At 40.7% G+C, this 26,183-nt stretch overlaps 2 protein-coding genes across 2 annotated transcripts in view; one reads left to right on the top strand and one right to left on the bottom strand.

The window, feature by feature from the left end:
- myef2 (myelin expression factor 2) overlaps nucleotides 1-4,530 on the top strand; it is a 38,970-nt gene extending 34,440 nt beyond the window's left edge. Inside the window, exons 16-19 of the mRNA XM_070858437.1 lie at nucleotides 1,250-1,333; nucleotides 3,612-3,832; nucleotides 3,919-3,970; nucleotides 4,059-4,530. Of these exons, the coding sequence (XP_070714538.1) occupies nucleotides 1,250-1,333; nucleotides 3,612-3,832; nucleotides 3,919-3,970; nucleotides 4,059-4,222 (521 nt within the window). The 3' untranslated portion in view covers nucleotides 4,223-4,530. The remainder of the gene's footprint in view (nucleotides 1-1,249; nucleotides 1,334-3,611; nucleotides 3,833-3,918; nucleotides 3,971-4,058) is intronic.
- A 5,329-nt stretch (nucleotides 4,531-9,859) lies between these two features.
- Nucleotides 9,860-25,684, bottom strand: slc24a5 (solute carrier family 24 member 5). Its single transcript, XM_070859515.1, has 9 exons — nucleotides 25,525-25,684; nucleotides 24,775-24,957; nucleotides 22,514-22,597; nucleotides 21,870-21,973; nucleotides 21,310-21,410; nucleotides 19,464-19,747; nucleotides 14,147-14,353; nucleotides 11,939-12,040; nucleotides 9,860-10,176 (listed from the first exon to the last, which is right to left on the bottom strand). The coding sequence occupies exons 1-9, from the start codon at nucleotides 25,682-25,684 to the stop codon at nucleotides 9,860-9,862; spliced, it is 1,542 nt and encodes a 513-aa protein (XP_070715616.1).
- Nucleotides 25,685-26,183: the final 499 nt, after the last annotated feature.

Genomic DNA, 26,183 nt, shown 5'->3' with positions numbered 1-26,183 from the left:
GCTTAAAGCCTGTCTGCATTAGAAAGAAAAAGAAAGACTTGCATTTATAAAGCGCCTTTCATGACCACTGGACATCTCAAAGCGCTTTACAGCCAATGAAGTACTTTTTGGAGTATAGTCACTGTTGTAATATAGGAAACGCGGCAGCCAATTTGCGCATAAGCAAGCTCCCACAAACAGCAATGTGATAATGACCAGAGAATCTGTTTTTTTGCTATGTTGTTTGAGGGGTAAATAATGGCCAGGACACAGAGGATAACTCCCCTGCTCGTCTTTGAAATAGTGCCGTGGGATCTTTTATGTCCATCTGAGCGAGCAGACGGGGCCTCGATTTAAAAGCATCATCCGAAAGATGGCACCTCTGACAGTGCAGCGCTCCCTCAGCACTGTACTGGAGTGTCAGCCTAGATTTATGTGCTCAAGGCGCTGGAGTAGGACTTGAACCCACAACCTTCCGACTTAGCCGAGAGTGCGACCCACTGAGCCACAGCTGACACTTACGTTAGGAATGTTGTCTGCTGCCCAGTGTTTGGCAGTCTTCATCCACTATCATCTAGCACTAACACCTCTCATCTCGCTGAGTACAAAAATGATCTCCAGTCTTTGAGAAAATTGTAGATGTTGTTTGGAGTACTTTTGATTTCAATACCTCTCGTCAGTAAATTTAAATGGCTAAAAATGTCAATTTTTTTAAGCATTCCCCTTCCTCTAATTCCTTTTATGCACTGCCTATCTGAAGAATCCGTGCATTTTTTCTCTATTGATACAGATCACTTCTGTCGAGCTGAAAAGTTGAATTAATTTCCAATGGCTCTTTTGTTTTTATATGCCAAATTGAATACTTGGAATGCCATGTGCCCACTTCTCATGTGAGATGAGTGCTGCAGAAATCTAGCAAGGGGAGATGGCTACTGCAATTTAGCAGAAATATTTGTTCATCTCATTGCAGTGCGTTTCGAGGGGTAAATGAACAGCCTTTGCTCAAAGATGAATGGCTGCAGTACCTCCTGTAAAAGTCATCTGTCTTTTGATTTTATTTGGCATTTGTGATTTAAGATTGAGAAATACCACTGAGCATTTTAATAATTTGCTCTCTTTTGAGGGTGGAGAGGGGTTACTGATGAATTGTTTTACCTTACTTGTTGGCCCGGCAACAAATCTTCTTGTTTTTGAGCGATGTGAAATTCTACTTCTGTTTTTTAAGTGAGTTGTCTATAAATGGAAAATATTTGTTTTTACTCTTTTTTAGGAGGTGGAATGGGAGGAGGTCTTGGAGGAAGCATGGGAGGTGGAATGGGTACGACTGGCATGGGCCCAATGGCGTCTGGATTGGGTAGGTTTAATTTCATAATAGTTCAAATGTTTAACATTTTCAGGTATGTGGAGGACAACATACCAAGAACTTTCTTTTAAACTGTGTTTCCATTGGAGATGGCCACTTTTGATGCCATTGCTTTTAAATAGATGCATTGGCCAGTAATTACAGTAATCGTATTCCAACAAGCTCCAATTCGGAAACGGTTGGAGAGGAGCGGGAGAGACTGAAGCATTGGGTACTGTAGTGATAATTCACTTCTGGGATAGCTTGGTGGCCTGTTAACCATAAACAGCATTATTACTGTTCAAAATATTCTGCATAAAAATCTTGTCTGGGGGTCTATGTGGCATGGGGTTTAGAACCTGGATTTGAATGCAGTCCATTCTACCTTTTTCTCTGCTGGTTTTATGAAAGTTTTGCCGTCGCTAAACCATAAGTTATGGTCATACAGTTCCTTGTAGGGCTACAGAAATCTGCCTGTTTAGTCTTAATTGGAATTTTATTCCGAGATAAGAATGGTCAAGTGGAAAATGAAAGTTCTCTCCACTACAAGGGATAGGAAGTGTCCATGAGATGAGGGTAAATAAAGTACATCGTTCAGAACATGGATGTGGTGCCCAAAACTGAACACTATACTCCAGATGGGGTCTGACCATGGTTCATACAACTAAAGCATAATTTCCTTCCCGTTGTATTCCAGATCCCTTGAGATAAAAGCCAACATTCCATTAGCCTTTTATTTGCTTTTTTAACCTATCTACTAGATTTTAATGATTTGTGTACTTGGTGAATCTCTGATCCTATACAGTTCCTATTTTCTCACCATTTAGAAAGTACTCTGATTTGTCTTTCTTGGGTTCAAAACGGATTACTTCACGTTTAACTCAATTTGCCATAGTTTTGCCTACTCAATCTGTGTCGCTTTTGCAACTTCCTGCTCCCTTCTGCATTACTTATTGTCCCTCTAAACTTAGTCTCATCTGTAACCTTGGATATATAGCGCGCTCTTCCTTCTTCCAAATCATTAATAAACATGGTGAAAAGTTGAGGGCCCAAAACCGATCCCCAGGAAATCCACTTGTTCCATTAAACCTGGGATATTTTCTGTGTAGCAGTCTAGATTAATAACAATCATGCCAATCATTTGATATTTTACTTCATACAACCTCCCCAACACCCCAGAAACCCGAGCAGAGCAGGCATTCAGTCTTGCCTGTTTGTTGTATTTGATGAGGCTGAGGGCCCAAAGATGTCCCATTAAGAAAGGTTGATTTGTGGCAAACGTGTTATTGAGTAGCCACATTGAGATATCTTGTTGAAAATTCACAGACTCTAATTAGATTCCTCTTTTATTTGGTTACGTCACAAATTTTAGGTCGTTTTTAGTTGCCTGTAGTAGTTAATTTCATAACTTAGTTCTAACTTGACGTGAAGTGGACATAGAAAATGAGCAACTTGATTTGGAGGATGACACTGTGAAGTGTTCTGAACTATTGCACTGCAAGGTCATGTTCTCTAAATTCATTTCGGCAGTTTTGATGCGAGAGTTCTGGTGGAGTGTAAACGGCATTGCAGCTTATTTACTTCAGTTCCGCTACTATATTATTTTCCATAAATTTTGAAGCAGCGTGAAAAACTTTGATACATTGATATCATTTCATAATGGATATTTGTGCAGTAACATTTGAGTGCTTATATTGGAGCTTGGCAAATATCAGAGTACAATTAAAGAAAAAAATAACTTGTATTTATATAGTGCCTTTCATGACCTCTGGACATCCCAAACACTTTACAGCCAATGAAGTACTTTTATTGAAGTGCAGTCACTGTTGTAATGTAGGGAATGTGCAGCCAATTTGTGCACAGCAAGCTCCCAAAAACAGCAATAAGACAATGGTCAGATAAATTGTGTTTTAATTATGTTGATTGAGGGATATGTATTGGCCAGGACACAGATGAAGTCCTCTGCTCTTCGAATAGTGCCATGTGATCATTTATGTCATCTGAGAAGGCAGACGGGCCCTCGGCCTCAGTTTAACATCTCACCTGAAAGTCAGCACTTTTGCCAATGCAGCACCAAGGGAGTGATGCACTGAGTGTCAGTCTAGATTAAGTCATGGAATGCTTTTAACACGGAAGAATGCCATTTAGGGCTTGAACCCACAACATTCTGACTCCAGAACGAGAGTGCTATCACTGAATCGAGGCTGAATGCAAGATAATTTGGCCTCTCATTTGAAATATTGAACTGTACTATTGAGAGAAAAACATTTTTTTGGTTTGTTTTACATAGGTGGTGGAATGGCTGCTATGAATAGCATGGCAGGAGGCATGGCGATGGGTATGGATCGCATGGGTTCGAGCCTTGATCGAATGGGAACTGGAATGGGAGTAGGTCTCGACAGGAGCATAGATATGGACCGTGGATATGGAAGCTTGAACACCGGATCGATGGGAAGTGGATTAAGAGACCGTGGAAGTGGCTTCCGAGGCTGCCAGGTTTTTGCAAGAAATGTATGTAGAAACATGGCTGTTTTGAAAACTTTTTTTAATGTAAAAAAAACACACGCAGAAATAACAATTGGTAAATACTTTTTCAGCTTCCGTATGATCTAACATGGCAGAAACTAAAGGAAAATTTCAGTCAGTGCGGTGAGTGTTTATCTAGTCTTGTTGTTTTACCCTAATGTTCTCTCCAGCGTTATGGGAAGATTGATTTTCTTGCTGTGTTACCTTTTAGGCCATGTAATGTTTGCTGAAATAAAAATGGAAAATGGCAAGTCCAAGGGCTGTGGGACGGTGCGTTTCGATTCTCCAGAAGCAGCTGAGAAAGCCCGCAGAATGATGAATGGCGCAAAGATCAGTGGGAGAGAGATAGACGTGCGCATGGATCGTAACGCGTGAATGAAAACCATGTGATGTACAGAAAAATATAGCATGTCTGATTAGCTTTATTGTTCTGCTTTTGTTTTGTACCGAAGTGATTTCCAACAGCTTAGTGGAAACTTACCTGTTGTGTGAGCTATAATGTAATTTTAAATGATTGCCAACCTTTGTAATTGGATATTGAGACTGTTGTATGTTTAAGTAATTTCTGTTATCAGAATGTCTGATTTTTTTTTTATATATATATAGTCATTTAGACAACACATCGCTGGACACTTCTGTTTGAATGGATAAACTGTTTTTAATAAAATGTTGTCTAACTTAAATTGTTTAATAAAATTTGTTACAGAATTTATTTACAATGTCAGTGTGACGAAATGGAGTTCCGAACTTTTATAACTTAAGGAAAAACACTTCTAATTCATATAGCCAATCAACTTTAACTGTACAAGACTTAGAGAGGGAAACATGAGGAGAAAAAAGTATCCCAAGTGCAAGGTCCTTACTGGGGAAGCACAGGCCTCTGCTCAGTTCTTCATCAATGTAACTAAATTTACTCTGTGCTGTTGCTCTGTTCTCCAGTGCATTATGTTCCCTGTTTTTATCATTCCCCTGAGACCCTATGAGAATAATGCAGACATCTCTGTCAGTGTCAATTTGGCACTCCATAAACTTTGGTACCTGTTATATTCATTGTTGCAGTGACAAACTTTTACATACATGTTTTTTGTCGAGAGTCGGTGAACTCAATGCTAAATTTGTATGAAAGTAGCTGTTCTTAGACCTGAGCCCAATTCTTCCTGAGGATATCTCTATTTTACTCTTCAGAAAATTCCTTCCTTTGTACCTACTTGATCTTGCAAAATTGGATTGTAGATTTGAATGAATGCTACATGTCTTAACCTACACTTACTGGCCGAGGCCTTTTTGCAAAACTAAAATTGATTGGATCGCATGGAAACGTGTCAGTGGCTGGTGGATCCTAATGCACTTGACTCATATTAAAGAGTTTACCTGCTTACTGTACAGGAAAACATCGGGGAAACCCTCTGGTAGTTAATTCAAAAGAATGAATCAGTAAAACTTCCAATTGAGAATCTAATCTGCTTCCAGGAAAGATTTGCAGTTTTGAATTACCTGACCGTGTCAAAGTCTACCTCTTTCTCATGCAGTACTAAATAAGTTCTTAGTGTTGCATAGAGGATGTGACCAGAAGAACACTTCCAATTACTAATTAAGCTTATGCATTTCCTTTTTAAAAATGATTCCCTGTCTTGATCAATTTGCCTACATAAGCCATTCAGCTTCAAGTAATTCATTGTGCTAAGCACTTGATCTGATGTCATGGTATCTGATTCTTTGTCTTCCTCTGACCGTTTCCTTTCCCCCAGAAGTAAACCAGTGGACAAATGCATTAAACAAACATCTCCCCGATTAATACATAGTCTTTCTGAAAGAGAATAAGCTACTTTGTGATGTGAAGAGTACTTGTATTTGAAGAAAGAGTCTCTAAGGTAGGGTAAGCTTTTTTTTATTTGCCCATTTTTGTTCAGATTTGAGCAGGTTATGTAATCAAGGCTGTATAATGTATGGATAATGTGGAAGAAATAAGGTCATCAACTCATTGGATGTTCAGGGATTGTTTTACTTTGGGTTGGTAATGTGCTTAGTTGTTTACATTTCCTGACTTAAATATTACAAAATTTGAAATGCAATACTGTTAAAGGCCGAAACTGCCCCAGTAAGGCCTTACCGGCCAGGGGCAGGCTGAGGGTGTGACCCATCCACAAATGCCCCGGGGGGTAGCGAAAACAGGTTTCTGGTGGGCCAACCCCTCACAGCCCGGTGGTGACCACTTTTCCGTCCCGTGTGATAAATTGCCCCACGGGATCGCTGCCGGTGCCACTGACAGCTTTGCGAGGCAGGAGGCTGCCAGTGGCTGGGTGGTGCCTTTTCCTTGAATTGTCGGCTGACAATGGCGGCCGCTAACAGCCAACCTGGTACCCCCTCTTGGCCGCTGGCCCGGCCCCTTCTCTGGTGGCCCAGTAGGCGCCATGTAGGCCTCTCAGCATCCCTTCCCTTTAACTGAAGGGGAGGGATGTTGCTACATGACGCCTCCCCGCTCCTGACATTGCCTCAAACAACGCGCCCTCTTCTCTCTCTCCTTTCCTCCCTTCCCCCAAGCGCTGGGGGGGGGGGGGGGGTGGCCTTCCAGTTCAAGAGCCAAATATCCCGCTTCTTCCCTCCCGCCGCACAGTAATTTAGAAAATTTGAATTATTCGCCCGAAATGGGACATGACAATTTCACCCCCCCCCCCTTAATGTTTTACATTCACTGGACTAGAAAAGCAATACAGCATACTTGCATTTTGTTCACTGTAAACCTTCTCATTGAGCCAAATTCTGTTGCATTTAAAGCTTGCAAATACTGATTAAATGCTGAGAGTCCTGTCCTATGAGCAATATTTGTTCTCCAACTATTCTTCTCCCACACACACACACATCTCCTTCCTCTCACCCCCAAACCAAAAAATTACTACTGCCATGTTGATTGAGATTTCATGAAGCTGAAAGCCAGATTGTCTAAATAACCTTCCTGGCTCCCAAGTTGAGCTGGAATATTATTCTATTCCATTTTTTTTCTGACCACCTTTGAGCAAGCACAAAGGGAAACATCAGTCCATGTTAAATAATAGACACCAATAGAAACTACTGGTATCACTGGCAAATAGCAGTTTAGAATTGAAGACATTGTTTTCTTGTCTACAGTTTTGTACCATGTCTGGAATAGTTTCTATTTTCTATTGGAACCCTCTAATCCAGCTCTCTTCCTTATTAAATCAGATTCTTGTATTCATTAAAAAAAGTGCAAATAATCCAGAGCTAGTCTGTAAATTGTTTAATGAGTAACAACTTGCATTTATATAGCACCATTAACTTATTAAAATGTCGCAAGCTGCTTTACAGAAGTGGAATCAAACAAAAATTGACAGAGCTAAAGGTGGAGATATTAGGACAGGTGACTAAAAGCTTGGTTAGAGGTAGATTTTAAGCAGCGTCTTAAAAAGGTGGAAATGTTTAGGGAGGGAAATCAAGAGCTTGGAGATCAGATGGCTGCTGGCACTGTCTCCAATACGGGGAGAAGGAAGTGGGAAATGCACAAGTTATAAGAACACAAGACTATTTTAAGATTGGAGGAGGTTAGAGATTTAAGAGTAATTTGAAAATAAGGCTGAGAATGTTAAAATTGAGCTGTTGGGCTGGGAGCCAATGGTGAATGGCAATCGTAGGCCACCCCGACCTGTGAGAGGACACCACCGCAGTTCGGGCTATAAAAGAGCTGGAACGGCGGGTCCTGCAACATCGTGGGCCACCCCTCCCTGCAAGAGACCACCACCGCAGGTTGGGCTATAAAAGAGCTGGAGCGACATACAACAACTTCCAGCGTGAGCTGCTACAAGTGTGAGTCAATTTTGAGGTGGCCGACCAGATGACGTCAAGACCCAGGTCGCCGTTTGGAGTGCAGGCAGGAGTACCGACGGGGCCCAGGTACAGCAGAGGTGCGGGAAGGTCATAGCGGAGGTGCACCGAGCGATCGAGGTGAAGGAGCGATGAGGGATCGCGCGCGGAGGTTCAGTGAATGTTTGGTGCGGTGGGAGATCGTGGCGGAGGTGTGCGGCGAGTGTTTTGTGGCAGAGGAGTGGTGAGACATCATGGCGAAGGTGCGGTAAATGAGGGTACAGGGCCCAGGGGCAGCATAGGCCAGCCCACAGTTTGATGTGTGCACACTAGGTCTCCAGTCCTGGTAAATCCTTGCCACTGGATAAAGGCCTAACTGTCAAGCTCGTGTGGTGGCTGGTATGCAACGGTCACCACACGTTTAAAAAAAATCCACGCACTGGCATCTACTACCTCCGATTGAAGTTCAGGACTGCAATATTGGGTCCTTCATTGAAACATCTCTGGTATGGAAGCAAGTCATCCTTGTTCGAGGGACCGCCTATGATGATGGGCATTTGGTGCGAGCTAGGATACAGGCAGCAGAGTTTTGGCTGAGTAAGTTTATGGAGGGTGGAAATGATGCTGGTCAGAAGAACATTGGAATAGTAAGAGTCTGGCTGAGGCAGGAGTGGAGATGGGTGATGTTGTCAAAGGTGGAAGTAAGCAGTCTTGTAATGGAAAGGATATGGGGTCAGAAGCTCAGCGAAGTGTTGCAAACCGTCTGGTTCAGCCCAAGACAATAGGCACGGAGGAGACTGGAATTGATGGCTAGGAAACTTAGTTTGTAATGGGCCGAAGCCAAAGCATCAGTCTTAGAAACATATAAACATAGAAAATAGGTGCAGGAGCAGGCCCTTCGAGCCTGCACCACCATTCAATATCATGGCTGATCATTCACCTCAGTACCCCTTTCCTGCTTTCTCTCCATACCCCTTGATCCCTTCAGCCGTCAGAGCCATATCTAACTCCCTCTTGAATATATCCAATGAACTGGCATCAACAACTCTCTGCGGTAGGGAATTCCACAGGTTCACAATTCTGAGTGAAGAAATTTCTCCTCGTCTCAGTCCTAAATGGCTTACCCCTTATCCTTAGACTATGTCCCCAGGTTCTGGACTTTCCCAACATCAGGAACATGTGCCTATTGTCTTGGGCTGAACCAGATGGTTTGCAACACTTCAGTGTTAATGGAGGAAATTTTGGCTCGTCCAGAACTGGATGTCACGCCAGCAGTTTGACAACACAGGTTGAGAGGGATCATGGGTAAAGCTGGATGAAAAATAGGAGGAAGGGAAAGAAGCCAGTACAGCAGATTCTCTGGCTATGATTGGATGGGAAAGAATAGAACTAAGCAAGGGCACTCCCACTCAGCTGGATGAAGGAGGACAGGTGGATGGTGTGGTCAACTGTGAAAGGCTGCAGCCAGATAAAGGATGAGCAGGATAGTGCACCGTGGTCAGTCTCCGAGCATGTTATTTGGGACTGATCAAGACTAGCGGGGTGGAAACCTGATGGATCAAACATCGAGTTCCGGGAAAGGTGGACACAGATTTGGGAGGTAACTTCACGGTCAGTGACTTGAGAGGGGATGGGGTGGTAGTGTAACAGCGGGGTCAAAGTGTGTTTTGAGGGAGCGTGATTGCAGATTTGAAAGGGTGCGGGAAGCTTTTACCATAATCGGCTCGAATAGGGTCCAGCGAGAGAAGTTGATGTCAGCAGTTCAGTGTTACACGTGGTTGAGAGAGCAAGATGAGCTTGCAAGGGTATGAGGAAGATAGTGGAGAAGCTAGTAAAAAAAAAACTGCTAGGGCAGGGGGCAAGCTTGGCTTGGTGGGGAGGGGCAGATCTGGCTGAGGCAGCTGAATGGATGGTCTCCATCTTAGCAACAGAAATTTATAAGCTGCTTGCCCTTGGAGGTGAGGGGTTTAAGGAAATGGATGGTAGTGGAGAAAAGTCAAGGGCTATCTTTGCCTTCCAGATGATCCTGGAGTAGTGAGCAATTTTGGCCAAGGAGAACAGGGCCCGATAGTGCTTAATGTGCTCCTTGTACAATGTCAGTCAAATTATTGAAGGGAAAAGGTAGAGAATCAAACTAAAGTTTCATCTTTGGTTACAAACAAAAGTCATAATTGCACCTTAATTTGTATTTCAGTATTAGTCACATGTCCTTCCAGGAATGTTGCTGAGTATTCCCAGTTCATTTAGAATTGAGATAGTGAGAAAAACTAAATAGGCAAACAAACATGTTACTCCAAGTTTCTTATCCAGTTTCCATCCATTAATTTGAATCGCCACAAATATGAAAACAATCGAAAGGAGAAGAGAAGTAGTGGTGTAGGTCAGGCCACTGCTATTCACTTCTACAGGTGATGTGTCAACAAATACAGTCTTAATAAACCAGGGCACACCTAGACAGAACATATCGAATACATTGGACCCTACAATGTTCGACATGGCCATATCTCCTTTTCCTGCGGGGGGAAGAATATTGTATTCATTACAATTATAGTAAAGTAATCACATTCTAATGCCTTGTGTTTATTTATATAGCACTTTTAACATAGAAAAATGTCATAAGGTGCTTCACTGAAGCATAATCAGACAATAAGAGACTGAGTCCATGGAAGGAGATGTAAGGAAAGGTGTCTAAAGGTTTGGTCAAAGAAGTGTATTTTTCTGAAGGGCCTTAGAGGCCTAGAGCCCTGACAATGGACGATGAAGAGTGGAGGATACATAACCGGCCTGGATTGTTGGGACCATTTAGAGATTTAAACAGGATGTTCCAATGAGTATTGGTGGGTGATTGGAAGTGGTGCAGGATTGAATAGAGGCAGCAGAGTTTTGGATGAATGGTTTATGGAGGATAGAAGACCAACCAGTGGAATATTGATGTGGTTTTGGGCAGAGGTAGGCGATGTTAGGGAGGTGGAGGTTGGTGGTCTTTGTGAGGGAGCAGCTGTGGGGTTGGAGGCTTAACTTGGGGATGCTGAGATTGTGAACAGTCGGGTGGGTGGTTCACATGAGACAGAGGATGAAAGTGGTGGCAACAACAACTGGTATTTAGATAGTGCCTTTAAAATAGTAAAACATCCCAATGCCCATAAACTACGGAGTTTGTAGCGGCTGAAGATAACAGCTTCGGTTTTCTTGAGGTAATGGCGGCTCAGAGAACTAGTGGTCAAACAGCATAGAGGTCATGACGGCTTCAAAATATGCCACCCCGCGAGGAGTTTTTTTAATAAAAGGCTAGTATCTGCCAATCGGCAACATTCAGGATATCTTAAAAGGGATGCTCTTTCTGGGATTCCCATCTGTGGTAACTTGGAATTGTTTCTGTCAAATGGATGCAATGTTTTCCACTTGAATTCCTTAGTAAGTAGGAAATCTCTTAAATGTTTCTGCAAAGGTATATATTATGGATAGGAATTAACCTTTTGCAGACATTGCTGCTATTTCAGAGCTAACCAGTCGATGACTTCATTGGAGCAAAATCACTTGCTTAGGTGTATTAATCCATTTGTTGTTTATAAAATACATAATTTTAAAATGAGATTTTTTTTCTCCAAATAAAGCATTGCCCCTGCCCCAGAGAAACCACAGCATGTTAAGTCTTAGACCATTAATATTCTAACTTTGGTATGCGAGGTAGTTGATCTCAGCCAGGTTGTCAGTATCTGTGCAAGACAGAAAATGCAGCAAGCAGCTATCTCATTCCTGATTGGGCATTTTATGGATGTCATTTGCAGCAGGGACAGTGGATAGCAATGAGGACCGAATCAATTGCAGCTTGTGTCCCCTGTAAATAAATAGTCTCGAACATAAAGCCCATTTTGAGGTGGAGAGCACCCATGAAACTGTCTCTTACACTGCATCTTTAAGATTTTGCATTCTATTAAAATATTCCTTTGCAGGCTCACATTACACCATTAAATTATTTAAAAACTGAAAATGCTGGAAATCTCAGAAGGCAGGCAGCCTGACTCGCTGAGATTTCCTGCATTTTTTGTTTTTATTTCAGATTCCAGCATCTGCAGTATTTTGCCTTTGTATTTAAAGACTAATTGTTTTAGTGTAATACACATCATAAGCTGGCTAACTTTAATGTACTCCCAATTAAGATTTCTAGCATCAAAATTACTAACTAACTTCTTTTTGCAGTCTTTGGCCTGCTCCATCCTCCACATATGTATAAAAACCAGTCAGTTTAATTTTACATTAAAAATGTATTCATACCTTCTCTGGCAACAAGTACACTGGCCACGGTATCTGGAATACTAGTGCCTGCTGCCAACAGTGTGAGACCCATCACTGTATCAGGAATTTTCAGGGTTTCTCCTGAAATTATAAAAGGGTTTGAGTGGTAAGTTGTCAAAGATAGTTAATACCACCCCCACTCCATTTTGTTTAGTTAATAAGACTGTATAAAGTCTCAATCTATGAAAATAGTTACGGATTTAAGACAGACTGAAGGACACATCTTCCCTCCAGTATACAAGTTATTTACAATTAAAGGTTTCTAATGGGGTTGGCATGTGATTATGTTCTATAATCTCAGCACAATAACTTTATTTTCTGATCCAGTCAGTTGATATCACATGTTTTGATACAACGTATCAACACCAACTTTCAGCTCGAGGCCTACATTTACTCCACGATATAACTTGAACGGCCATAAAATCTCTGTTTGCACTTCTAAATTGCATGTGTACTTATTGAAGTTTTATCATATTTTCAGTAATGCAAATCGCATCCCCATAATTTGAGAATTGGGGAATGCTTCATTTTGCCCCCCACCCCACACATGGATACATAGCTCTTTCCAAGCTAATTTACAGAAGAATAACCAGATCCAAAACAAAGTTTGAATAAAATGCTGTAAAAATAAGCTCAACCTAAACTTCTGCGAATGTACAACAGATTTATAATCCTCAATAAAGAGAAAAGACAGGATAATATGGAGTTTAAATCCTTAAACGAAGGGATACACAAACATTTCACCTTTCCAGTCTATTTACACAGTACTGCGACCGGTTATGTATTTCTAGCACTATTGTTAACCATATAAAATAACAGGCAATGGTAAGTTTGAGCACCACACAAGCAAAATGCACAATGGCTTCATGAAATGCGAATATACACACATACAATGATTTGATATATTTAGTGCTCCACTGAGGGTGTGTTGCAAGGTTGGAGGTGCTGTCTTTAGATGAGATGTTCGTCAGGCGTCAGGGCTCAACTGCCCTTTCTGGTGGATATAAAGTATCCCATCACGGTATTTGAAGAGCAGGGGAGTTCTTCTTTTGCCATGGCCAACTTTATCCTTCCACCACCAACTCCAAAAACATTAGTAATTTATCTCGTGCTTTGGGATGGCCTGAGGTCGTGAAAGCTGCTATATAATTGCAAGGTTTTTGTTGGTTTGTGGGAAGTTGCTGTGTGCAAATTGACCACCATGTTTCTGTACTTGACAAGTGACTACATTTCAAATGTACTTCAGGACACTGAAGACATGAAAAGCACTATATAAATGCAAGTTCTTTTGTGAATTTTAAAAATTGAGTTCTCAGAAGGACACAGTTGTCCAGCTGCAGTTGTACATACTTTGTGGCCCTTGGAATGTTCTTCATAAAAAGGGAGTGCAACTTTGTCTCCTGTATGCTCAAATCCAGACTTAACCATTTGGTGAACTGTTTGTTGGCCATGTTTTAGGCTATTGGAAACCTTTGATTTTCCCATTGGCATTCCGCACAATTTATTGAAACATTCCTACAACTTGGTCACTTGTCCTTATATTTGCCTCTTGCTGTTCCACGGAATATTAGGGGCAATAAAGCAAGTTGTGGAAAGTCACTGCCTTTGTTTTTCCATTTATACAAGACCCAGCGTAAGGCTATTCCAATATGTGTTTCCCTGCAAGCACAATTCAGTGAAATGCAATAATTATGAAATTTTAAAACTTAAAGCTTTCCAGAGTCTCAATTGTGTGTGAATATTAGTGTCCTGCAAACAAAGGCATATGCAGTTAATACATAATGTGTAGTACCTTCCCTTTGTGGTTGAGACCCAATCCAGTTTATTTTATTTTTTCAAAACATTTGTAGAGCAGAGTTATCCAGTCTTAAAGCTAAATTAATTATTGTTGTGCATTGCAAAGTTAGTGACCTGGTAAGATAACCTACTATTGTAAATCTTAGTTTCCATAATGGTTACTAGCAAAAAAAACTGATCGGGATTGGATTAAATGTGAAACAACAGTAATAGGCCACTTGCACCAGTGAGTAAATGGCACCCAGGCTTATATATAGATAATAAAAACTAGTGCGAAAGTGAACCTTTTACATGCACTGCCAAGAGGCAAAGTACTACTCCACTGATATTTAATTTATACTAACGGAGAAACAAATTTTGCATTATGTATAGTTTCTAGATTCTTCTTACCCACTATGGTTACCATCCAAACTAACACGTATGTAAATCCAGAAATCCACACAGCACACATGAAAAAAGTTAGCACGAACCACTTTCTCCATTGATGTCTGCGACAATCCGGGGTCGTTAGGAACAGCAGTGCAGTGATGGGAAGAGAGAGTACCCATATGATTCGCTTCATATCTGATTCAGGCATGACAAAAACACTTGATTGATCTGCATCAAAAAATAAATGAGCCTGGTCAAATAATTTTAGTGTATTACAAAGAACATCTGGATCACGATAGTAGTTTTATGTTGCAGAATCCAGTGATGCCATTCAGATCTAGATTTTTTTTTTTAAATCCCCCCCCCTCCCCCCACCCCACACTTCTGAAGTGCCTTGGGATATTTTCCTATGTTAAAAAGGTACGATATAATGTTGAAACAAAACCAGAAAATACCGAAAACACTCAGCAGGTCAGTGGCCATCTGTGGAGACCGGTGGAGTTCACATTTCGGGTATGGATCCTTCAGTAGAGTGGTTTTGATAAATGGTCCTTAGAAACATAGGAACAGGACAAAGCAATTCAGCCCCTCGAGCAATTCCTTTTAAGCTGCGCAGCGCTCCAGGGGTCCCGTGCAGCCAGTGAGCTGACTTTTAAATTGTGAAAAAAAACGTGCATGCTCGAACTTTTGAATGGGCCCTGTGGCTCAAACAAATTTATGGAGAACATTGCCCTGGAGCCTGTTTTGCCATTCAATTAAGTCATGGCCGATTTGCATTTTAACTCAATTTACCCGCCTTGGCTCCATATTCCTTAATACCCTTGTAAGATTCAGGATCACAGATCACACACAGATACCCAAAGGGTATTAGGAGTTACAAGACATTTATTAAGGGACCAATAGTTCAAATATAGTCAAATACAACACACAATCAGGATAGACTTAGTAGACATACAACTTTGACAAATAGCTGTTATTAATCCCGATTGGATAGACGGCTGGTGGTACAAACATTTCTTATCTTCACCGTCTGCCTTGAAACACCTTCTGGGTGTTTCTTATTCTCTTTTTTGGGGGGGGGCAGGGTGCCTGGTGTAGGATAAGGAGCCCAAATTGGGCCAGGAATTGCTCAGTTTTTGGAGCAACTTGATTTTTTTGGAGTATCTTAAAAATTGCAATTCTGCACATTTATTTGCGCCAGTGTGAGTGTGGGTTTTTTTCCCCAAAAAGGGGTGTTACCAGCCACCTACGCCTGTTTTGGCCATTTAAGCCAGTTTAGCCAGCGAAAAGTTACTCCAAATTAACTTAGGCCAGCGTATGTGGCCTGCAAAGAAAACCATGTGCACACACTCTAGCATTCATGTGCAGAGGTCCCAGCACTGTTTTCAGCATCGGGACCTGGCTCTGCCCCCGAATCCAGTTGCCACGCTGCGCCACCATCAAGGAGAGGTTGGGGAGCGGCCAAACTCGGCCTGAAGATTTTTGGTGTCCTAACCGTTCTGCAAAAGCAGAGCACCTCTGGTGAGTGCGCCAGAAATCAGTACTGGCCACATTTGGGCCCATTGGCAGGACCATTTAACCTATGATATGTTGCGTTCTTTGTCTCAACTCTTGGATGAAACCCTCCTCTTCACATCCTCCCAAGGTTGGAGTCAGACAGGCCATTTTTGACCTTCAGATGTTTGGAGCTGCCGGTTATCAGTTATTTATGTTCACGCTGCTTTAGCTATTGTACCATGGTGTGAATCCTTCAATTCTAACACCAGTCTGAAGAGACATCTTGCTCAAGTTATTTCTTCCAATTCATGATTTCTTACACCCTTGCCTAACAAATGTCTATCAATCTCAACTGAAATATCAACTTCTGTGCTCTCTCCATAGAGGCTGACTGACTTGCTGAGCCTTTCCAGCATCTGTATTTTATCCTGTATATTGTTTGAGATTTTCTGCCATCATTTCCTGAAGATGGAGGTTTATGCTGGTTCATACTGACTGCTTTCCAATACCTCACCCAACTGACTATTCTAAAATATGTCAATCTATAAAAGGAACAGGCTATTTGACTGGGAGTTGAACCTAGTTTGTTTGTGCTGGTTGGTTAATCAAAGGAAACCCACTACCTTTTCTTAGTTTCACTTCTAAATATCTTACTTTAAAAAATTGGGTTCATTGTAAAACGTAATTTAAGGATTAGCCAATATTTTATTTTTAATTTTTTTTTTTTTTTTTTAAAAAGAGTATACAGCTTCACTTCAGTTACAAGAATCTTTTAGTGAAAAAAAATTGGTCCGAATCTCAGATTCAGGTGCTACCCAAGAACTTTTCATTTAAAATTATTTTAAAGGTTTCTTTTTGAAATGAATAAACCTAATATTTGGATGAAAATGTCATCTGTGCATTAGGTGTAATTAAATTATAAACCAGTTTATAAAGAATGCATTTATGATTTCACAACAAAAACATCCAAAAAAGCAGGATAGTCAGCATCTGGAGAGAACAAATGGATTTTATTTTGTGTGTGTACTCAAATGATAGAAATGGATAGAAATATAAAAAAAGGGAAAAAAGGCAACAAAAGAAAAGAAAAACAAAACAGGAAATACGAGTGGAATACTTATTCGGCGGTGTAGCTGAATCTCTCAGGTGAAGTAACAGAAAGAAGCATTAAAAGAAATTCAACAACAAATGTGTGAATAACTCAGGCAGTCGGAAGCCCAAGAAAAAGGGAAGAGATGGAAAACATAGAAAACCTGGGAATCAGGTTTGTAATTTAAGCAGAAGGTGCTGGCAAAGTACAGTGCTTGTAGGGTGCTACAGACTTCTTGTTGAACTGTTCTCCATCTTTGGACCTGCTGTACTCTGGCCAACGTCGTGTGTTTTAATTTTGAACCTGATTTCCGGGGTTTGACAAAGAGCCTGCATTCACAATGTCAGCTGCTCGGTTCTTGCTACACATGCTGCTGAGGGTTTCCAGCATTTTCTGTTTCGATTTCAGATTTCCAGCATCTGCATTTTTGCTTTTCTTTCCCATAGGTTTTCCACATCCTCCATTTTTTCCCCTCACCTTTTAATCAGGCCTCCCACTGCCTTAGTTATTCACACCCCCCTTTGTTTAATGTCTTCAATTTCTTTAATGCTTTGTTCTACTACTTGACTGAGAAAATCTATTACTACATCATCCAACAAGCATTCCAGGTTAGGGTTACTGAACCAAGAGGAGAAGCTGTTCCACCAACCTTACTGCGTTTTTTTTTAAACCCTTCCCTTTTCCAATTCTATTAATAGACTTGTTTATCTCTTCAGTTTTAAAGCAGGGCAAACTCAAAAAGCTCAACTGTGTTTCTCCACAGATACTGACTGATCTGCTCTAGGTTTATGCTTCAGAATTTGCAATATTTTTGGCATTTACTAGTTAAAGTCTTTTCTTACCACAAATTCTACAATTAATTAACTCGGGTTCATTTTTGTTGCTGCGTAGGCTGTATTTATACTGCAACTTTAGTGCTTTCTGTTCTGCAGTGACACTAATTTACAATTCAGCTCTGGAGTGAAGGTCCAACGGGACTCCTCAGTGATCAAAGACTCCCTGGAGAGGTTATACTCCATACAGAGTTTAATATAGTATGGAGTATAACTCCAGTGCAGTGTCAAACATGCTTTCAAAAGTGCTCAAGGATGCCTTGGGAGTTGAGTCTTAATCTGGACTCAATTTTAAAGTCTTGAGAGTGTAGTTACACCGAGAAAACTTTTAAATTGGGGCTGTTGGTCGTGCAGTTTTGTGTATGCATTTGCAAATTGGTAGCTTCAACAAATTCACCGTGAATACGAGAGGTCAGTTGGGAATATTTTTAATTAAATTGCGAGTGTAGGACAAGGGAACACAGGTTCAAGCTAATAGAAGGGAAATGAAGTATTGACGTGGGGAAATTCTTTACTGAGGGTAATCAATATCTGTAATAGGTTTCCAGGTAGTGGGTGCAAAATGCCTGAAATCCTTTAAGAAACAACAGGATGCTAAAATAGGAAGTGGGGGAGCACGGAGGTGGGGGGCGGGGGGGGAAAAAAGAGAGGAGAAACTAAACAATCGCTCTCGATCATCCATAATTATCTTGTGAAATGGAAAGGTCTGGTTCTTATTTTTGAAGAACAATGACTACCCTTTTTTGTAGTACGAGTAAAAATCTGATCACCCTGAACATAATTTTCAGCATTATTATTCATATTTAGTTCTTCACAGCAGAATTTTTATGTTATCTAATCATTTATTCAAAATGATCCACCCTACAGCACCAACAGCTCAACATTTCTGAAAAGGTGAATCACTTTTCAATCCACACCCGTAGAATTATTGGGTTGAATCGACACGCACAAGACTCGTCACACGCACAGGTTGAATTTGTGGCATGGAATTTCTGAGTACCTACTTATGAAACATATAGTTCTGGGTTCAAATAGTTTCCAAATATATGTTTCTAATGCTCCACAAAAAATACATCATTCAGAAAGCTTAACACACTAGATCAAATTATCTTGATCTGTTTCAGGATAGAATGTTCTGCGTAGATGAGTAAATTTAAAGAGCTTATTCCATTGAATGACCACATAATCCTGAACATACTTAAAAAATACCTGCACACTCAGCACTCCTTTTCAATCACGCTTTGTTCCTGTGTTTGACACTTTCAAACTGCTGGTCTGATGCAGCCTGCAAAAAGATAATAGAATCATACAGCACAGAGGGGGCCATTCAGCCCATCGTGTCTGTGCCGGCTCTTTGAAAGAACTATCCAATTAGTCCGACACCCCTGCTCCATTTGTCCAGTTCCTGAAACAGTACCTGTATATTGATACCAAAAGTAGCATGATTTGCTAAAATGTCATCGTTTGCGAGAATCAGACTCTGTAGAAAATGTCTAGACGACCTGTGGTTTGAAAGCATAAAAATACAGGAACATTTCTAAATGTACAGGTATCCTGTGGCATATTAGTATGACACTGTGTTTCTAGCGGTCGAGTCCACAGCACAAAATTCAATATAAAAGTGATGTTTTACTCAGACAAGCTACAAAAGTGTGAATTGGGAAAAGAAAAGTCACATTGGAGGATAAAACAAATGGTTTTGATTAGATGCCTTAATCCAGATGCAATGTGGGCTATTCCTGAATGAGTGTTTTATATTGACACAAAGTACAAAAATGGAGCAATTGCCTCACTTTGACAAACAAAAATTTTTCCTCTTCACAAAAAAGCAAGATGTACTTTTTCTACGTATGCAAAGTAGCAGATGAACTCGCATGTAAACGTTCCATGCAAAGCAAATGACTAACCCTAGTTTTACCTTCAGTAATCTCCGATAGCCCGTGTAAACTGAGAGAGAGTTGGGAATAGTCAGAGTCTTCCTGAAAGATCCCACTGTCTGATCGAGAACGCCGATGTACCAGTGGTCCATTTTTTCCTTGCCAATCTACTAGTGGTTGCTGCTCACTGCCTTCTTCCATTGCTCGTGTCAAACAAATACAGCATGGGCTAAACTTCGCCGTTATGTACTGGTTTATTCGAATGTCAAAGCACAGAACCACAATGTACACTGCATAGATCAGCAACAAAGAAGCAGACTCATACCTAAAAGGCAAAATGGGCAGCTTTTAAATAGGTACACCAACTAATTCATGTACTGTGGTCATTAAGTGTTACACTCAGCAACATAATATAAAGTTAATTCAGCCCATGTACTGGGTATTCAACATTATTACAGTGAGCAATATGGATAGAGGTTATGGGATGGACTAAAAAAAAATGAAAGACACGTCATTAAGTTACATATATAAAAAAATTAAAAAGCCATCTAAATATTGCAACTGCTTAATTAATACCATAGTTTTAAATGATTATACCACCAGAGTGACTACTGAATTTTAGGCACAGGTGCATTTTTAGTAAAGACGAGGCATATCAGTGCTGGGAAATGGAACACTGCCATTCTGACACCCAGTGTCAACATCAAATACTTCTCATGTAACCCAGTTAGATACAGATTAAAGTTCCTTCATGCAGCCCCAGGCTTAGAAGAGTTTCTAAAACTGTACCACTGAAATTTTCACTTTCCCATATCAGTCGTCCAGTGGCTGCTCAGTGAATTGAAGAGTTTTTTGTCAGAGTCATTACAGCACAGAAAGAGGCCATTTTGCCAATCGAGTCCATGCCAGCTCTCAGTAGAACAATCCAGCCAGTCCCATTCCCCCACTCTATCTCTGTAGCCCTGCACGTTTATTTCCCTCAAGTGCCGTTCCAATTTCCTTTTGAAATCATTGATTGTCTCCACTTTCACCACCTTCGTCGGCAGCAAGTTCCGGGTCATTACCACTCGCTGCATAAAAAAGTTCTTCCTCACATCCCCACTGTATTCCTTGCCCAAAACCTTAAATCTGTGTCCCCCTCGTCCTTGTACCATCAGCTAATGGGAATAGCCTTTCTCGGTCTACCTTATCCAAACCATCATAATCTTGTACACCTCTATCAAATCTCCCCTCAGACTCCTTTGCTCCAAGGAGAACAACCTCAGCTTCTCCAACTTAACTTTGTAGCTAAAATCCCTTATTCCTGGAACCACTCTGGTAAATACCATCTGCCCACAAGAAAGATTGAAACTGTCCTAGCCTCATTTCACCCACAACCCTTGGACAGATATGACTGGCATCCCATCAATCTAGCTAGATTTGAAAATACATCCTAGGAGGTGAAAGACAAGTTTACTAACCCACTGCACCACCTGATCCAAACAGTCTTAAACAATATTTAACATTTTTTTTAAAAAAGGTGAAAATTATAGAATTTAATGTTAAATGAAATAAAATGGCTTGAAATGTGATGCAGCCCTAACGAGATACATTGGGGATTCTGCTGCACAAAATCCCTCCCAATCCTTCAAGGACCTGCCCACAAGCCTGTGGCTTTAATATTCTAAACCAGCCAACATGAAATACCCAGGAGCAGTCCAGTGATGAATCCTTATAGTAATGTGGCCAAGATTGGGCACTCAGTAAACCAAACTGATGATTGATTTTGAGATCATCTTGGCAAATACAGATCATATCACTTCATGTGTTCCATCTGCCCTGAATTATTGAGTGAAGAAAATTAGATTTTTTTAAACTATATTTTAATAATAGGCTGAGAAATCTTACCAGTAAATCACATTGTCAAAGATAATAGCAATAAGTGCTGCAACACTGATAGCATAAGCTGCACAATCTCTGAACAGTGGCCAACAAGTCAACCTGCAAACCTAGAGAAAAAAAAAAGTTAACCAAATGATTTCATGATAAGAACATAACCTTTTGCTCAACCTTGCTGAAAGGCCTTTTCTAATACATGACATTTAACAAAATAGTTTCTAAAACCACTGAAGAGAAGTTTTATACTAGAACTATAGTCTCAGCATAGGATGCTTTCCCAATCCACTATCGATGTAACTACATCGGTTTCAGTTCCTCTTGTGTGACTGTATTTTACTTCAATAAATTCTAAATGCACGAGCTTAAAGTAAATTAGACCTGGTTAGATTTTGAAAATTTTTAATATTTTATGCACAATTTAATGAGGAAGTTATATAATAGTTAACTATTCTTGTACTGGTAAAATTAATGCAAAAATCTTCAAATTGGTCTCCCGAGTGCCAAACCAAGACACTGACGCAATCTTTTCTCACTTCTTAACTGTCAGCACCGAGATTCTATTTACATACCATGGTGGTTAATAATCCACATGCAGCACAGATGCCAAGCAAATTGTAAACTGCAGACCCAACTATTGTACTAACTCCAATATCTCCCTTCGTCACAAAGACTCCTATGTAGAGAGAGAGAGAGAGAGAGAGAGAGAGATCGATCAGATAGCGAAATTCTGGAACTTAGTATTCCACAAATAGGCAGAGTGTATTGTTTAACTATATCCAAGAGGTTCCCATGAGTGCCCATGAGTGGAATAAAAGTTCTACACAGCCTGAAATTGAGCATCCAAGATTGTTTTAAAGAATATACTTTCAGTTGGAACTTCCAAAACACTCAGGAATTTGGGACAATTTTACATTCTGTGCTATTGTAACAGTTGCAGAAAACCTTTTCAAATGTGTCAGGATTTTACACACAATTAGTTATTTTTAAATAATGGGATCAAAGGCATGTTTTTTAAAAAAAACTCCCAAAAATCCTTTACAGAAAATTTGAACAATCTAAACATTGCTGTAATACATTAAGGAACGACATTCATGCTGAACTCAAACCTATACAAATGAAAGTGATCACTGAATATTAATTGGAAAGTGCTGTTCTGGTATGCAATATTATCCAGGTATTGTCACATTAAAAAACAAAGGATTACAAATGTTACCTAGGAAGGCCGTGACCAGTTCAGGTGTAGAGCTTCCGGCTGCCATAAATGTTGCCCCAGCAACATCCTGAGAGAGACCAAGACCTAACAATCAATCACAAATACTGTTATTATACTATTGGGAATTCTATGAATGATTTAAGAACATAAGAATTAGGAGCAGGAGTAGGCCATTTGGCCCCTCGAGCTTGCTCCACCATTCACTAAGATCATGGCTGATCTTCTTCAACTCCACTTTCCTGCACTGTCCCCATATCCCTCGATTCCCTTAATATTCAAAAATCTATCGATCTCCATCTTGAATATGCTCAAAGACTGAGTCTCCACAGCTCTCTGTTGTAGAGAATTCCAAAGATTCACCACCCTCTGAGTGAAGAACTTTCTCCTCATCTGTCTTAAATGGCCGACCCCTTATTCTGAGACTGTGACCACTGGTTCTAGACTCCCCAGCCAGGGGAAACATCCTCCCTGCAACTACCCTGTCAAGTCCTGTAAGAATTTTGAATGTTTCAAGGAGATCACTTCTCATTCTTCTAAACTCGAGAGAATATAGACCGAGTCGACTCAATCTCTCCTCATAGGGCAACCCCCTCCACCCCCCCACCCCATCCCAGGAAATCAGTCTGGTGAACCTTTGTTGCACTCCCTCTATGGCAAGTATCCTTCCTTAGGTTTAAATAAATATGTATTTTAATGAAGTCAGCTAAAAGATATGCAATAAAAGTCTCACATAATGCTCAGGAGGTTCAGCAAACCCTCTGAATTCTTTTCAACCTTGGCTTCACACTGCAGTGGAGTTATATACACCACAGAATAGCAAGCAGAAGCAGTGAGAGATGGTCACCCCGAGGGGCACTCCGTATGGTTTGATTCTCATACATTCCAGAATTAGACGATGACCTAACTCTGTAGTTACACTTCACATCAATGCAAAAGTGTCAGTACAACTCCAACCTTAAGCCAGGCCCAGTAACCTGTGATACAGATACGTGCCAAAGATACACATCAGAAATTCCATTGATGCATTATTGCAATCCAGTTGAAAGGTGCAGAAAAGTCCAGACAGTAAGTCAAAATACCCTCACAGAAAATGCAGGCCAGAAGGGAATGCTGCGCAGTGTAACAGAACAAACAGTATAGTGAATTCTTTCTTTACAAGATGCAAAGCCCTGAAGTCAAGAATACAAATATGCATTACATGTTAAAGCCATAAAGAATTATCAAGCGTTCAACCTCATTTAATGATATGAAATAATTTTAAATTGAAAAAAACGTAGTTATTTAAGTAGAGTGTATGCACTAAATTCAATGGGACACAGATCATCTTTTACTTTAATAAACTATTTAGAAAGTGGTCCTGATGATACAATCTGTTATACAGAGCATAAAGTCTTGAGTGAGAAAGGTTCATTCTGCTGATCAAACTTGCTCTATCCAGACCTGATCATTTTACCATGGACTTAGTATATATCCATCTTTAGGCCCACTAGTTCCTTCCAGTACCTCCCCTGGGGAAAACCAAAGTCAAGCAGGGTTGTTAATACCTCTATAAATCCACAATCCCTCTGCTTAACAGATAGCCATTCAGCTCCCTGTAAAAGGATGGTATTGGACCCTGAAGCAACTCCATTCTCTGAGGGAAAAAGCCCAAAATACTACAGATGCTGGAAATCCAAAATAAAGCCCAAGTGCTGGAAACACTTAGCAGGCCAAGTAGTATCTGCCAAGCGAACAGACAAGCCAATGCCTTGGATATGATCCCTTCATCAGAATCCCTTCTCTTGAAGTCCGCTCTACAGATCCACTATCATGCAGGGGGGGGGGAAACATTTTTTTTAATGTCTTAACTTTGCTTGAGATTTGTGAATTTTGTGATTGTATTCTCCACTGTACTGCAGTACAGACCAGACTGTTGGAGACTTTAACTTAACATCTCTAGAACTATCTCAAATCTTGCTTTATTCATAAAATTGTTGTAATGGTACCTTATCAAATTCGTGGAACTCTTTAATAACAGCACATTTTAATCTATCTCCTGTGGCGTTGCACACAGGGAGTGGAGATAAGGGAATTCTTCAGATGAAGTTGGGTTAAGGGGATCAGGGAGTGCAGATGTAAACCATACATTTAGACTTTATTTCTATACAATTATAATAGGAAAAAGTTAACACTAAATTATGACAACAGCAAGTAAAGCTTTAAACCAAGAAGTGTGTGCCGATGCAAGATTATTATACACAATTGTTAACATTTATACTTACATTCACTGATGACCTCTAATGAAGGTAGGAAATAATCTTCACAAACTATGTCTATAGCCAGTAGCATATAGAGGATGATGATAAAGTGAATAATTATCCCTCCCTCCTTTCTCTCATCCCACGTAAAAAATCCTTCAGGAAATTCAGATGAAGGAGACTGTACGCACCTGGTTACGTTATCTGCTTAAAGAGTGAAAAAAAACACACAAAATTGTATTTGAACCAGACGGTGAACACAATGTAAAAATCTATATTAATTTCTGGGATGTGGGCATTGCTGGCAAGACCAGCCTTTATTGCCCATCCCCAATTGCCCCTGAGAAGGTGGTGGTGGTGGTGAGCCCCCTTCTTGAACCGCTGCAGTCCGTGTGTACCCCCAGTGCTGTTTAATACATTTCTTTGCAGCGGTTTGGCACAACTGAATGACTTGCTCGGCCATTTCAGAGGGCAGTTAAGAGTCAACCACATTGCTGTGGGTCTGGAGTCACATATAGGCCAGACTGGGTGAGGACGGCAGATTTCCTTCCCGAAAGGATATTTGGTAAACCAGATGGGTTTTTGCGACAATCCAATGCTTTCATGGTCACCATTTTATTCCAGAGTTATCTAATCAACTCTGCAATTCTGTATCAGACATGGGTGTTTACTGTTGGTGAAAAAACCGGCATGGCCAAGGGCTTGTTAAATCACGAGCCTTAAAACCCTCAAACAATTCGTGTGACCTTGTTAAGGTAGTTAATAGGCACTAACCCGTTATAGCTCGACGAACTCGATCAGCACTGTCCAAGCTGGAGGAGGCTGCTTTGTGGAGGACATGGGCTGATGCATACACGACAAGGCATATTGCCACCACAGAGAGCATCACTTTCGTCCGCCTTTTTCTGGGTTTCGTTAATACTGCTGCACTCATCTTTGATCACGAGCTTGCTTCCACAACTTTTTCTCCACGATGTTCCCTGATAAGAAGTGCTCGCAAACCTCGAATGTCAGGGCACTCTCGCAGCTTAATAGCCGTTTAGTTCTGCTTTGTAATAACGACCACCTTTAATTGGAACGCATTGGAGCTCAGATGACATGGATCACGAGTTGCACTAACTAATCATCTGAATCAACTCGCTTTCCCGGGAGGGCCAATTAATCCTTGATCAGGGGAAGAGGCTGGAGATGGAAAGGGGAGTGGCTCCTGAAGGGAAGAAGATTGCGATTTCATGAGACAGTGGGGTGCATTGTATGTTGGAGCTGTTCATTTATAGTTTTTACATCAGGGTGCAGGGTAAAGTCAATATCTTTTATTGAATGTAACAGCCAGTAGGTTAAAGGAGTTGCCATGATAGACTGGGGGCTTGGAGCATATGTACAGACCAACGGTAAGAACATTTTGGATACAGATGATTTTACGCCTATTTCTC

Source organism: Pristiophorus japonicus, chromosome 17, assembly GCF_044704955.1.
Source record: "Pristiophorus japonicus isolate sPriJap1 chromosome 17, sPriJap1.hap1, whole genome shotgun sequence".
Lineage (NCBI taxonomy): Eukaryota > Metazoa > Chordata > Chondrichthyes > Pristiophoridae > Pristiophorus > Pristiophorus japonicus.
Note: the sequence above shows the minus strand (reverse complement) of the source record. Positions and strands in the feature narration are given on the sequence as shown.

Coding starts and splice junctions, on each gene's coding strand:
- slc24a5 (XM_070859515.1), bottom strand. CDS start 25,684: ATGAGTGCAGCAGTATTAACGAAACCCAGAAAAAGGCGGACGAAAGTG. Junction 21,974..22,513: donor ACTGGTCACGGCCTTCCTAG/GTAACATTTGTA, acceptor CTCTCTACATAG/GAGTCTTTGTGACGAAGGGA. Junction 10,177..11,938: donor TGTACTTGTTGCCAGAGAAG/GTATGAATACAT, acceptor TTCCCCCCGCAG/GAAAAGGAGATATGGCCATG.